Source organism: Gregarina niphandrodes, assembly GCF_000223845.1.
Source record: "Gregarina niphandrodes unplaced genomic scaffold scaffold00007, whole genome shotgun sequence".
Lineage (NCBI taxonomy): Eukaryota > Apicomplexa > Conoidasida > Eugregarinorida > Gregarinidae > Gregarina > Gregarina niphandrodes.
Window position 1 is genome coordinate 224,801 of NW_011645778.1, and position 11,324 is coordinate 236,124.

The 11,324-nt window shown below is 59.7% G+C and overlaps 4 protein-coding genes across 4 annotated transcripts; 1 reads left to right on the plus strand and 3 right to left on the minus strand.

Moving 5' to 3' along the window:
* Positions 1–1,388: 1,388 nt before the first annotated feature.
* GNI_051050 (protein kinase domain protein) lies at positions 1,389–5,130 on the minus strand (the record flags this gene model as incomplete). The annotated part of the gene is made up of 1 exon (XM_011131467.1): positions 1,389–5,130. A coding segment is annotated over one exon (3,742 nt), but the record flags the coding sequence as incomplete, so codon positions are not given.
* A 259-nt stretch (positions 5,131–5,389) lies between these two features.
* On the minus strand, positions 5,390–5,707 carry GNI_051060 (hypothetical protein; the record flags this gene model as incomplete). The annotated part of the gene is made up of 1 exon (XM_011131468.1): positions 5,390–5,707. One exon carries the CDS (start codon positions 5,705–5,707, stop codon positions 5,390–5,392), a length of 318 nt encoding a protein of 105 aa, XP_011129770.1.
* A 538-nt stretch (positions 5,708–6,245) lies between these two features.
* On the plus strand, positions 6,246–7,115 carry GNI_051070 (putative transmembrane protein; the record flags this gene model as incomplete). Its single annotated transcript, XM_011131469.1, has 2 exons — positions 6,246–6,308; positions 6,372–7,115. 2 exons carry the CDS (start codon positions 6,246–6,248, stop codon positions 7,113–7,115), a joined length of 807 nt encoding a protein of 268 aa, XP_011129771.1.
* A 2,712-nt stretch (positions 7,116–9,827) lies between these two features.
* On the minus strand, positions 9,828–10,888 carry GNI_051080 (hypothetical protein; the record flags this gene model as incomplete). The annotated part of the gene is made up of 2 exons (XM_011131470.1): positions 9,828–9,895; positions 10,009–10,888. The coding sequence occupies 2 exons, from the start codon at positions 10,886–10,888 to the stop codon at positions 9,828–9,830; spliced, it is 948 nt and encodes a 315-aa protein (XP_011129772.1).
* Positions 10,889–11,324: the final 436 nt, after the last annotated feature.

Below are 11,324 nucleotides of genomic sequence, written 5' to 3' on the forward strand. Positions count from 1 at the left end.
GTTGCTCTGGTGTATGCTTACGGTGAGTTCGGCGAGCGGTGAGACTTCTGGGTCGCCGTAGAGCGCGACGTCCATGGGCAGTTCGAAAACGACGTGGAATGGTTGCGGGTAGCCTTCCCAGAGTTCTGCGCGTTTGCACTCCCTGGAGGAGACGGTGCGGATGACGGCTGGTAGGTAGTTGGAGGCGGAGCGCCGGAACTCGGCGGTGGGTCGACCGCCCTCGGGTCGTAGTGCCAGGTCACCAGCCCGTAGGTCGTTTCGGCTGCCTGGACTGGTCTCGGTCGGGCGTTGCATAAATTCTGTCCAACACTCGTCTTCGCCGCTGGACTCACTCCCACGACGCCGGAAGACGCCGGAACTCTGCAGCCGCCTTAGTCGCCGCTCCTCACTACCCACCGACTGCGGACTGAAACTAGACAAGTCTTCCTCCACGTGCCTTCCTGACCGCGGCCGATGCATCGGAGACCGCGACGCCCGCGCCACATATCGGCCCGGGTCCCGAAGCGAGTCACGGCCCCGAAGCGAGTCACGGCCCCGAAACGAATCACGGTCCCGAACGGAATCACGCTCTCGCCCGGGCTCCCCCACCCGCAACAGACTTCCACCCGCCTCACGACCAAGACTAAGTTCCCACCATGAAACCGCGTCCCGTACTGCCCCCGGCCTCTCCCGCAGACTCTCCTGCCGATACACGTGGCCGCCGCCCTGGCTCAACCCGGAGGTAAACCCGGTCTGGGCCAGCCCCGCTTGGGCCAGTCCCGCCTGGGCTAGTCCCGTTTGGGCTAGTCCCGCTTGCGCTAGTCCCGCTTGTGCTAGTCCCGCTTGGGAGGGAGAAAGGTGTTGTAACAGCTGCGACGAAGGCGCCGGCACCAAGTCCGCCTCCGTCGGTCGTACGACCCGGATGGAGGCGGAGTTCCGGCGAGTGTGCGTAAACGAATCGCAGGTCCGCGTCACCGGCAGGACTTCCCGCAATCCATCCGCCAACTCCGCACTCCGCCGGTGGCCGCGACCCCAAAGTCGCGCCTGCTCCGTCCAGTCGTCCGTGTAGCGACGGTCACTTCCCCCCCGGCCCTCCCCCAGCCGAACGGGACGCTCCTCCAGGACACGACCCGGTTCCAGGACACGGCTCGGTTCCAACCCCCGCGAAGACTCCACTCGCGAACACTCCACACGTGAAGACAGCGGCTGGGACAACCGGTCTTCGTACCTTCTCTCGTCCAACCACCTGCCGTCTAACCCCCTACTGCCGTCCAGCCTCCTACTGTCGTCCAGCCTCCTACTGTCGTCCAGCCTCCTACTGTCGTCGAGCCTCCTACTGTCGTCCAGCCTCCTACTGTCGTCCAGCCTCCTACTGTCGTCCAGCCTCCTACTGTCGTCCAGCCTCCTACTCTCGTCCGATTTCCTACCCGGTTCAATTCTCCAAGGACCCGAATCGTCGAAGCGTAAGTCGGAAGGTTCTCCTGCTGCGGCAGCTCTCCGAAACACAGACGCTCGTCTTCTTCCGGAGATCTTGCCAGCCACCAAGACCCCACTACGACCCACGTCCCCCAGGTTCTCGCCATTCCTGTCGGTTCTAAGCTCGGCTGTGTTCCGTGGGCGTACGCAGACCGGGTCATCATCGGGGTGGAATCGCGGGTCTGTAAAGCCTCCGTCGTTGGAGGCAAGATCCTCCGCGCGGTAGTAGTCTTCGCGGTAGTAGTCTTCGCGAAGATAATCCCCAGCAGGTCGAGGGTAGTCGTCGTGATGGTAATCCGCCGGTCGAGAATAATCTCCCGTTCTATAATAGTCTCCCGGTCGAGCATAGTCTCCGCCTCGTCGGTCACAACGGTCTTTGTCGCGGTCCGCTCGGTGGTGGTAATCCAGGTCGTCACAGGCGGATTGGATGAAGGGGTGCGGTTGATGGGTCATTGGCGATCTGTTCAGGAGCGAATCCGAAGTGTGTATCCTACGTGTATACTCAGTAGCAAACCGGCCCGTCCGGAGACCATTCAGGTCTCCCGTATCGTAACCGCGGACATCCTCGGATAATAGCACTCCACTCTCACCGCTTCCACGTGAATTCCGCACCGCACTTGGTTCTGTCGCCTCCCGATTTAGAACCAACACCTCCCGCGTCAGTGCCGTCGAAGGGTTCGTTTCCGTGTAGGAACCGGAGTCCCTCTGCAACCGGGGCGGTTGCTCCGCCGAATCCCGCAACGATCCAGACGGCCGCAAGGCCAGGTCCCTGACGCCCGAATCCCGCAAGCCCGAATCCCGCAAGCCCGAGTCCCTCAGCGCCGCGTCCCTTAGCGCCGCGTCCCTCAGCGCCACGTCTCTCAGACCCGAGTCGCGGTGGTTACTCGCGGCCAGAGCCAGGGCCTCAGCTCTTGTGTGCCCACTGCCGCTGACAAAGCCTTCTCCTCTCAAGGAAGCGTCCGCCTTAAACGACCCATCTCCTCGTAGAGAAGGGTCCCCTCTAGTAGACGTCTCGCCTCTGAAAGTAGCATCCCTTCGGTATGCTGGCTCGCCTCTCGCTAAATCGTCTCTCGCTAAATCGTGTCCGATGCGTGTAGAGTCCCGACAGGAGTCATCAGGCCGGCCGCCGTCGGCACGAAGACCGTCCAGCCCGTCCACACTTCTGTACCGTCCAGAGGAGGCCCCTCTCCCAGCCAGTGAGTCCCTCGGGGCAATCGAATCCCGCCCCACCAGCTCGCGGGGCAGGGAATCTACAACCCGGCAGACAGACTCGAGCTTCTGGGAACCAAAGCTGTCTCCCCCTCGTTCCAGCGTCTCACCCCGTTCTAGCGGATCGAGGGGGGGTCTGCCCTCCGCGCTAGGTGCGGTAGGCGGCTCCCTTCTGAGGGAGTCTACACGGGAGTCTATGCGGGGGTCTATGCGGGAGTCCACAGGCCGGAAGGATTCATGTGCATCGACTGGCGTGGATTCGTTTACAGAGTCGAGCACCGGAGCTCGGAATGAGTCGGTCCTGAATGAGTCGGTCCTGAGTGAGTCGGTCCTGAGCGCCTCGGTTTCGCGCGATGCATCTCGCACGGAGCTGCGTCTGAAGCCGTTTCTCCTGATTGCGATTCCGGGGTCTATGTCTTCGACGTATTGGATGAGCGACTCCTCCAAAAGAGCGTCCTTTGCGCTTTCAATGCGTACGGGTGTGCAGCTGAGAGATTTGTTAATGTCGGATTCTTGATTTTTGTCGGGGTCACCGTCGAAACCGGCGAACTCGAGCAGGAAGGCGACGGAGCTCTGCCAATTGACGGAGCCGTTGAGGTTCTTGTTGGCGATAGTGTACATTTCCTTTGCGCAGGTGGAGGCGTCTGCGTAGGCGACGAATCGGATGCTCATGACCTGTAGAAAATGGCTGCGGTCGATGTCGCTCGGGTCACCAGCCAGCGTGGCGATGGCCTTTAAAGTTCCCTCTGCCGTCATCTCGCGGCCCTCTTTGCGCACCTCATTCGCCGCCCATCGCAGCCGGACCACCAATTCCGTTTTATCCAGCGGCAAGTGCTCTAGAAAGTCGACGAAGCTGTGCGAACAAGGTACCCACTGAGTCAAGACCGAGCCCAACAACGCCCGCGCACACATGTGGTCGTTGCTTGATTGCCTCAAGATGTAGGCCGCCGTCGCTCGGATTTCACAACGGGAGCACGGGATTCCTAGCTCTTCACTGGCCGCCTTGAAGAGCGCAGCCTCCGCCAACTCCTCGTCCATCATCGCATTCAGCAACTGCTCCCCCCGCGACGTCTCCCCCGGAATGGTCACAGACGCTACTGTAGTCACACTCATGCGCCGAGACCGTATCCCAGAGGGCTTCCGCTCGCCCAACTCGGCAACGTCACTGTCTCTTACCGCACTCCCCAAACCCGATACTCCTCGGCTCGAGCCCAGCCGCCCCCGACCTGGGTCCTGGCCCGGGCCCGGCCCCGAGCCCTGGGCCATTTCGAAATACTTGTCGGCTAGGTCCGGACTGAAGCCCAGACGCAGGAGTGTGGCCTTGTCAACGTATTCCTGACAGAGCTCCGGCCAGCGAGGATTGACGCTGAGGTATAGCAAGACGATAGGGAGTTGGCGCATCCATGAGCTGAAGAGCACTTTGGCCAGAACCATGCAAGGGTCCGGTGCCTGCGCGGGCGTATCGTCGTCAAGCTCTTCGTGTTCGTCTGCGGGCTCGGCGGCCTGTGTGGAGACTGACTGGCGATCGTCTTCTTTACAGTCTGCCAACGCAGTGGGGGAGCAGCTTACATGGGTCTCGCTGCCTTGTACATCGGTTTTGGGTGAGTCAGCAGACTCATCGGGGGAGGGTGGGGGTATGATGGAGGAGTTGAAATATTCGTGATGCAACAGCGCGTCCGGGAGCAGACGTCGGTCGGGTTCTTTGGAGAGAAGCATCATCAGGATGCGTTCTAGAGCACGGGAGTAGCGGCCACGGATGGGTGAGGGGTTTTCGAAGCAGACAGACCAGGCGAGTGCTATCAGGCTTTCGCCCTGGAAGGCGGTGGTAAGTGTCATGATTTCGTAAAGTACGCAGCCGAGGCTCCACATGTCGCTGTAGAAGGAGTAGGGTTTTCGTTTGCACATCTCCGGCGCCATGTAGTTAGGCGTGCCGGTGCTGGTTAGAGCGGCACATGTGAGCCCTGTCAGGATTCGGGCGACTCCAAAGTCGGCTACTTTCAAGTCGCCCGTTTTGCTGATCAGAATATTGCTCGGCTTCAAGTCACGATGCAGGATCCGGTTCTCATGGATGAATGACAGAGCGCTGAGCAACTGGACCAACATGGTCTTGATCTCCTCCTCACTAAAGTGCCTGTTCGCTTTCCTCATTGCCGATAAACAACGAGACAGGTCACCCCCCTGACAATACTCCATTATCATCACCAAGTAACTGTCATCTTGCACATACGCCTCATAACACGGCACTATATGCGGATGGGTGAAACCCAACAGCAAGTGAGCCTCCTGAATCGCTGCATCACGACTCGCACGCAACATCTCCGTCAGATCCACCGTCTTCGCTATCCGAATCTCTTCCGTATCGATCTTCTTCACCAAATACGCACGACCATACATACCTCCTCCATAATACGCAATCAGCTCATACCCATGCGATACAAAGTTTAAATCAGGACGACGAAAATCCATGTCGAACCATTCACTGAAAATATCTCAAAAAAGGTTAACCACAGACGTCCTTTACACGAGTCTTGGCGAAACTACCAAAAAAAGAAGGTAAATTAAAAAAAAAATTATAATACTCAAAAAGACCTTTCTCTAGGCATCATCCCCCTAGACTACCACGCCCCCCCCCCCCCCCCCCGCATGAGCTAACCGGTCCTGAGCTGCTGGCTGGGTGCACATTCAAACCATCCTATACACAAACGAAGTTGATGATTAAAAATGTTTATGCCATCTTCTCCGTTCCGTTGACTCTGTTCAAGAGTTCTTCCACATAGACCTTCGGGTCTGCCAGAGCGACTTCACTAAGGTCTCCAACTGCCACAATGAGCTTCGCGAATTCCGCAGACATGTAACCCATGTTGGTGTCCTGAGCCAAGAATTCATCAAAACCCATGTAACGAATCGCGTCCCAGCAGTAGACTCCGTAATTATGGATGTCCTGCACCAGCTGTTCGCGATACAACGTACTGCTGCCAACACTCACATTCGCGGCCGGGGCGGCCACTGGCACAACAACAGCACGGACAGCGGAAGCGAGCATCAAGCTGCCAAATAATGTATATCTCTCAAAACACTTTATTCCGATAAAAACTAATTCTCGCATCAAAGCAAGCGAACCATGCAGTCTACTTCATTTCTTTAATTCCCGCCAGCAAGAGTGTCCGAAGGGAAGGACACGCGAGCTCCACCGCCAATCATCCACCACGCAGATCGTTCCCCCAACCAGAATCGGTGTAGTGTCCCCAAAATGTTGGAGTCACTCCGGTTTCATCGTTTCTGCCGATCTCGTTACGACCGTGAGCCCGTCACGACCGTGAGATCTCTCCTAGGGGGCATGAGCCCCAATGGCATGAGTTCTTCTCGGGGCGAGAGGAGTCCCCTGTCGAACCACCTACTACGGGTCAGGCTTGTTCAGTTGTGCAAGGACGGCGGACATGTTGACAGGTGGCCTTCGAGAGGCGCGTTTTCGGGGCGTCAGTCGTGGAGACTCTCGGGGCGAGTCCGTCTCCCGCGAGCCTTTCGCCAGACCCCCGAGAAGGGAACCTCCCCCCAGCTTCAACGTTCGATCTGGTTCCTGCATGGAGATCGTGCGACTAGCTATCATCTTCAACAAACCCCCACTAGGCTTGCTGTCAACCTGGGTAGGTGTTTTTGCGCTGCCGAGGTCGGCTGAAGGCCCATCTTTTTGACCTGTCTTTTCCAAGGTGGGCCCACCGACATTTGCGTCCGTTCTGGTGGCACCTGTGACCTTCACCAACGCCGCCAGAGAGGCCAGCGAGCTGGGCGGCACAGGCTTGTCAACTGTAGCCAACTTGCCGCCGACGGCGTGCTTAGAGGCAGAGGCAGGAACACGGGCGTCAGGATGTGACTTGTCTGTGGCAAGGGCGTCCACGGCAAGCTTCGCTAAGGGCGTGGCAACCGTCTCCCGCTCGAGAACGCCCGGAGGGGGACTCACTACCATCTTGGCAGCGAGCTGGGGTGCAGCAGCCTCAGTCGTCTTTCCCAACGGAGGAGATGAAACCAATGACTTGGAAGTCACTAACCTGGAAGTAATCGACTTGGAAGTCACTGGCATTGACGTCTGTGTCTTGGCGGACGGTTCCGGCGAAGGATCTGGAGACGGCTCCAGCGATGAAGCGAGCGACGTCTTTGCTGACACTTTCGACAAGGAAGTGAGAGTGGGCTTGGCCGAGGTGGACTTGGCCAAAGCTGACTTGGCCAAGGCCCACTTGGCTAAAGGCGGCTGGTTCGCGAACGGCTGGGACCGTGAGGTGGACGAGGACGAGGACGAAATTGCGGTTGGAATGGGGGCCGCGGGTTTGGCAGAAAGGGGGGCCGCTTTGGGCAGATTCAAGTCGGTGGATGACTCGGAGGAGGTTGGAGTGACGGGTTTCTTCATCGGCACCTTGGGAGCCGTCTTGGCTGTAATAACCATCGTCGGGGACTGACTTGGAGGGGTCTTGGCGGCTGTGGGGACAGGGGAAGCCGATGGTGACCCCGTGGTGGGGGACACGGTGGTGGGCGACACGGTGCCCAGTGTCAGGGCTTCGGGAGAGAAGGAGGGTCTGATTGACGCGGCCAGCTGTACGTCGGAAGAGGAGGAGGAGGTTCCGGTCGCGAAGGGACTGACGGACTTTCCCGACAGTGATCCCGACGGCGGTTTGCTGGAGGGCGCCGGGGGAGGAAGCTTGGCGGAAGCAGGCGCCTTGCTGCTTAGCATTCTTTTTCCAAGCCGAGGAGACACTGATATAGTCGGAAGCGAATCAGTTCCACTTGAGGATTGGACCCCGCCCACGGATGACGCGGCGACGGAAAATTGCTTAGGAGGTCCAGCAAGTTTCCCAGGAACAGGCGGACCCAGTGCAAGCTTGGGCTCTGGCAGCTGGGCAGACTCACGATCTCCAGAGGAACTCGTCGGAGGCAACGCCTTGGGTAACGCTTTGGACAGCGCCTTGTTGGGAGTGCCCGTCTTCACCGAAAGCGATAGGGGATCAGCGAGGGCAAGTCGCGGCGCGTCCTGCTCGGAAGGAGGGCTCGGCTTATGTGCATCTGGAAGGTCCGGTTTCTGTGCGGCAAATGTAGACTTCGATAGAGGACTCGCCTTCGCCGCCGGACCCAGTTCGCCAGAAAGGGAGCCCGGTTTCGCGAGAGGACCGGGCTTCACTGGAGGACCTAGTTCTGTGGAAGGGACCCGCTTAAGAACAGGACCCAGCGTGCCCGGAAGATCAGGCTTCGCCGGGGGACTGGACTTCATCCGAGTTAGCTTCGTGGGAGGGGCCGGTGTGGTCGGAGAACCGGCTTCAAGAGTGGTGTACGGGCCTACTTCCGACAGGGAATCAGGCTTCGACGGAAGACCAAGTTTGGCAGGGGGGGCAGGCTTCATTGGAGGACCAAGCTTCGTAGGGAGGCGAGGCTTCATCGCCAGGCCTTGTTTCGTGGCAAGGGCCGGCGTGGCAGAAACACTTGGCTCCAATGTGGTTGAAGGACCAGCTTCAGAAGTGGCAGGGCCTGCTTCAGTAAGGGACCCAGACCTGGCTGGAGGGCCAGGCTTAGTCGGAGGACCAGGCTTGACTGGAGGACCAGGCTTCGCACGGAGGCTGGGCTTCATTAGAGGCCCTAGCTTCGTAGGAAGGACCGGTGTGGCAGTAGGACCTAGTTCCGAGGTAGTCGGAGGACCAGCTTCTGTAAGGGAGCCAGGCTTGCCTGGGGGGCCAGGTTTAGCCGGAGGACCAGGCTTAGCCGGAGGACCAGGCTTGACTGGAGGACCAGGCCCGAGTTTCATAGGAGGAACCGTTGTGGCAGGAGGACCTAGTTCCGAGGTGGTCGAAGGACCTGCTTCAGAACGAGAGACAGGGTCGGCCTCAGTAAGGGAGCCAGGCTTGGCAGGAGCGCCAAGCTTCGTCGGAGGACCGGGCTTGACTGGAGGACTAGGTTTCGCCGGGAGGCTGGGCTTCATTAGAGGCCCTAGTTTCGTGGGAGGGGCCGGCGTGGCAGGAGGACCTAATTCCGAGGTGATCGAAGGGCCAGCTTCAAAAGTGGCAGGGCCTGCTTCAGTAAGGGAGCCAGGCTTGGCAGGAGCGCCAAGCTTCGTCGGAAGACCGGGCTTGACTGGAGGACTAGGCTTCGCCGGGAGGCTGCGCTTCATTAGAGGCCCTAGTTTCGTGGGGGGGGCCGGTGTGGCAGGAGGACCTAGTTCCGAGGTGGTCGAAGGACCAGCTTCCGAAGTGGCAGGGCCTGCTTCAGTAAGGGAGCCAGGCTTGACTGGAGGACCAGACTTCGCAGGGAGGCTGGGCTTCATTAGAGGCCCTAGTTTCGTGGGAGGGGCCGGTGTGGCAGGAGGACCTAGTTCCGAGGTGATCGAAGGGCCAGCCCAAGAAGTGGCAGGGCCTACTTCAGTAAGGGAGCCAGGCTTGCCTAGAGGGCCAAGCTTAGTCGGAAGACCAGGCTTGACTGGAGGGCCAGGCTTCGCAGGGAGGCTGGGCTTCACTAGAGGCCCTAGTTTCGTGGGAGGGGCCGGCGTGGCAGAAGGACCTAGTTCCGAGGTGGTCGAAGGACCAGCTTCTGAAGTGGCAGGGCCTGCTTCAGTAAGGGAGCCAGGCCTGCCTGGAGGGTCAAGCTTAGTCGGAGGGCCAGGCTTGGTAGGACCAGGTTTCACGGGGAGGCTGGGCTTCATTAGAGGCCCTAGTTTCGTGGGAGGGTCCGGTGTGGCAGGAGGACCTAGTTCCGAGGTGGTCGAAGGACCAGCTTCAACAGAGGCAGGGCCTGCTTCAGGAAGGGAGCCAGGCTTGGCGGGAGGGCCAAGCTTAGTTGGAGGACCAGGCTTCGTAGGGAGGTTGGACTTGATCAATGGGCTTGTGGCTTCAGGAGTCGTGGTAGGGCCTGCTTCACTAGGGGAGTCACTCTTAACAGGAGGTCCGAGCTTGCTTAGAGGTCCGGGTTTTGCTGGAGGTCCGAGCTTGGTGGGAGGTCCTGGTTTCGCCTGAAGATGATTGGAGGGAATGGGAGTTTCCTCCTGGCCGGCTTCTACTTCCGTCTTGGGTTGGAGCAAGTTGGTAGGAAGGTTGGCCAAGAAGCCTCCTTTTCCGGCGACCGGTCCGGCTGGTTTGTGTGCCGGAGGGCCAGCAGCCTTGGCCTTGGTTACGGGTAGCTTGGTGGTTGGGTTAGCTAGGGTTGTTTTGTGAGGCGTTGTTGATTTCTCTGTGGACATGTCGAATGACTCCGTGAAGTCCTGGAATGACTTGAATACACCGGCTAGGAAGGCGTTCGAGCCTGCATCCGCCCCGTTCGAAGGCAGCGGGTCATGGTGTTTCCCGTGGCTGGATTTGGAGTGTTTGCCGTTACTGTTCCCAGGTCCGGATTCGGAGTCGCTAAGACCGGTATTTGATCGAATGGAGGACTTGCGGGTCAGCTCAATACCCAGCTTGCCACTGGAAGCACGGCCGAGAGAGTTTCTCGGGCTCAGTAACGCACCTTGGGACACGCTGCCCGATGGCGAAGAGCCGCCCAGGAAGAAGGATTTGGCGGCGCCCAACTTGGACGCTTCGTGCTTGGGCGTGCTCTTGACGCCCTGCGACGTGAACAGACCGCCCGGCACCGGCGGGGCTGACTGTGGTAGCATACCCGCCTTGGGCGTGATAACGTGGATCGACTTGCGCGTGGCCGTAACCTCCGGACCCGGAACCTCCGAGGCCACAGAAGGGGGAGGCACCTGAGGGACTGCTACCTTGGGCGGTGCGGACTCCTCCGACGTCTGAGAAGCTGAGCCCAAGGCCATGGGCTTGGGTGGCAAAGGCTTCTTAGCCGGCAACTGCTTGGTGGCTGCATCCGGCGAGGGAGCGGGAAGCTTGGGCGACGATTTCGCCGGCGTGTTGGACGACTCGGTCTGTGCGCCTTCCGTTTGGATGACCTGAGCCTCGGGTTTCGGGAGCGTAGACTTCAGCAGTCCCGGCTTTGGTAACGAAGACTTTAGCAGCCCTGGTTTCTGCAATCCAGGCTTCGGCAGTCCCGGCTTCGGGGACAATGCCTTGGAGACTGCCGGCAGCTCGATGCCTAGCTCTGCCGGTAAGGAAGCTGCTGCATCTCCAATCGCCGGGGAGACGTCTTGGGGCCCTGACTTTGGTGCCACGGCTGGTCCGCCAGCCGGACCCGGCACCCCGGGCTTGGCGGCAGTTGGTAGCTTCACACCGACAGGCTTAGCGGCCTTGGTGTTACCCGGCTTCATCATATCCAAGGGCTTCAGACCGGGCGCAGGACCGGGTAGCTTCCCCGCTAACTCCGCCGCCGCACCCTCCACATTGGCAGACCCGAGTGGAGGCTGCACGGACGTCAGACTGGGACTGGGCTTCACACCAAGGCTGGGTTTCACATCAAGGCGGGGCTTCACATCAAGGCCGGGCCTCACATCAAGGCCGGGCTTCACATCAAGGCCGGGCTTTACACCAGGGATGGGTCTTACCCCAAGGCTGGGCTTCACACCAAGGCTGGGTTTCACTTCAAGGCCGGGCTTCACACCAAGGCTAGGCTTCAGATCAAGGCCAGGCTTCAAAACAACGCTGGGTTTCACTTCGAGGCTGGGCTTCACACCAAGGCTGGGCTTCACATCAACGCCAGGCTTCGCAGCAAGGCCGGGTTTCACTTCAAGGCTGGGCTTTACACCA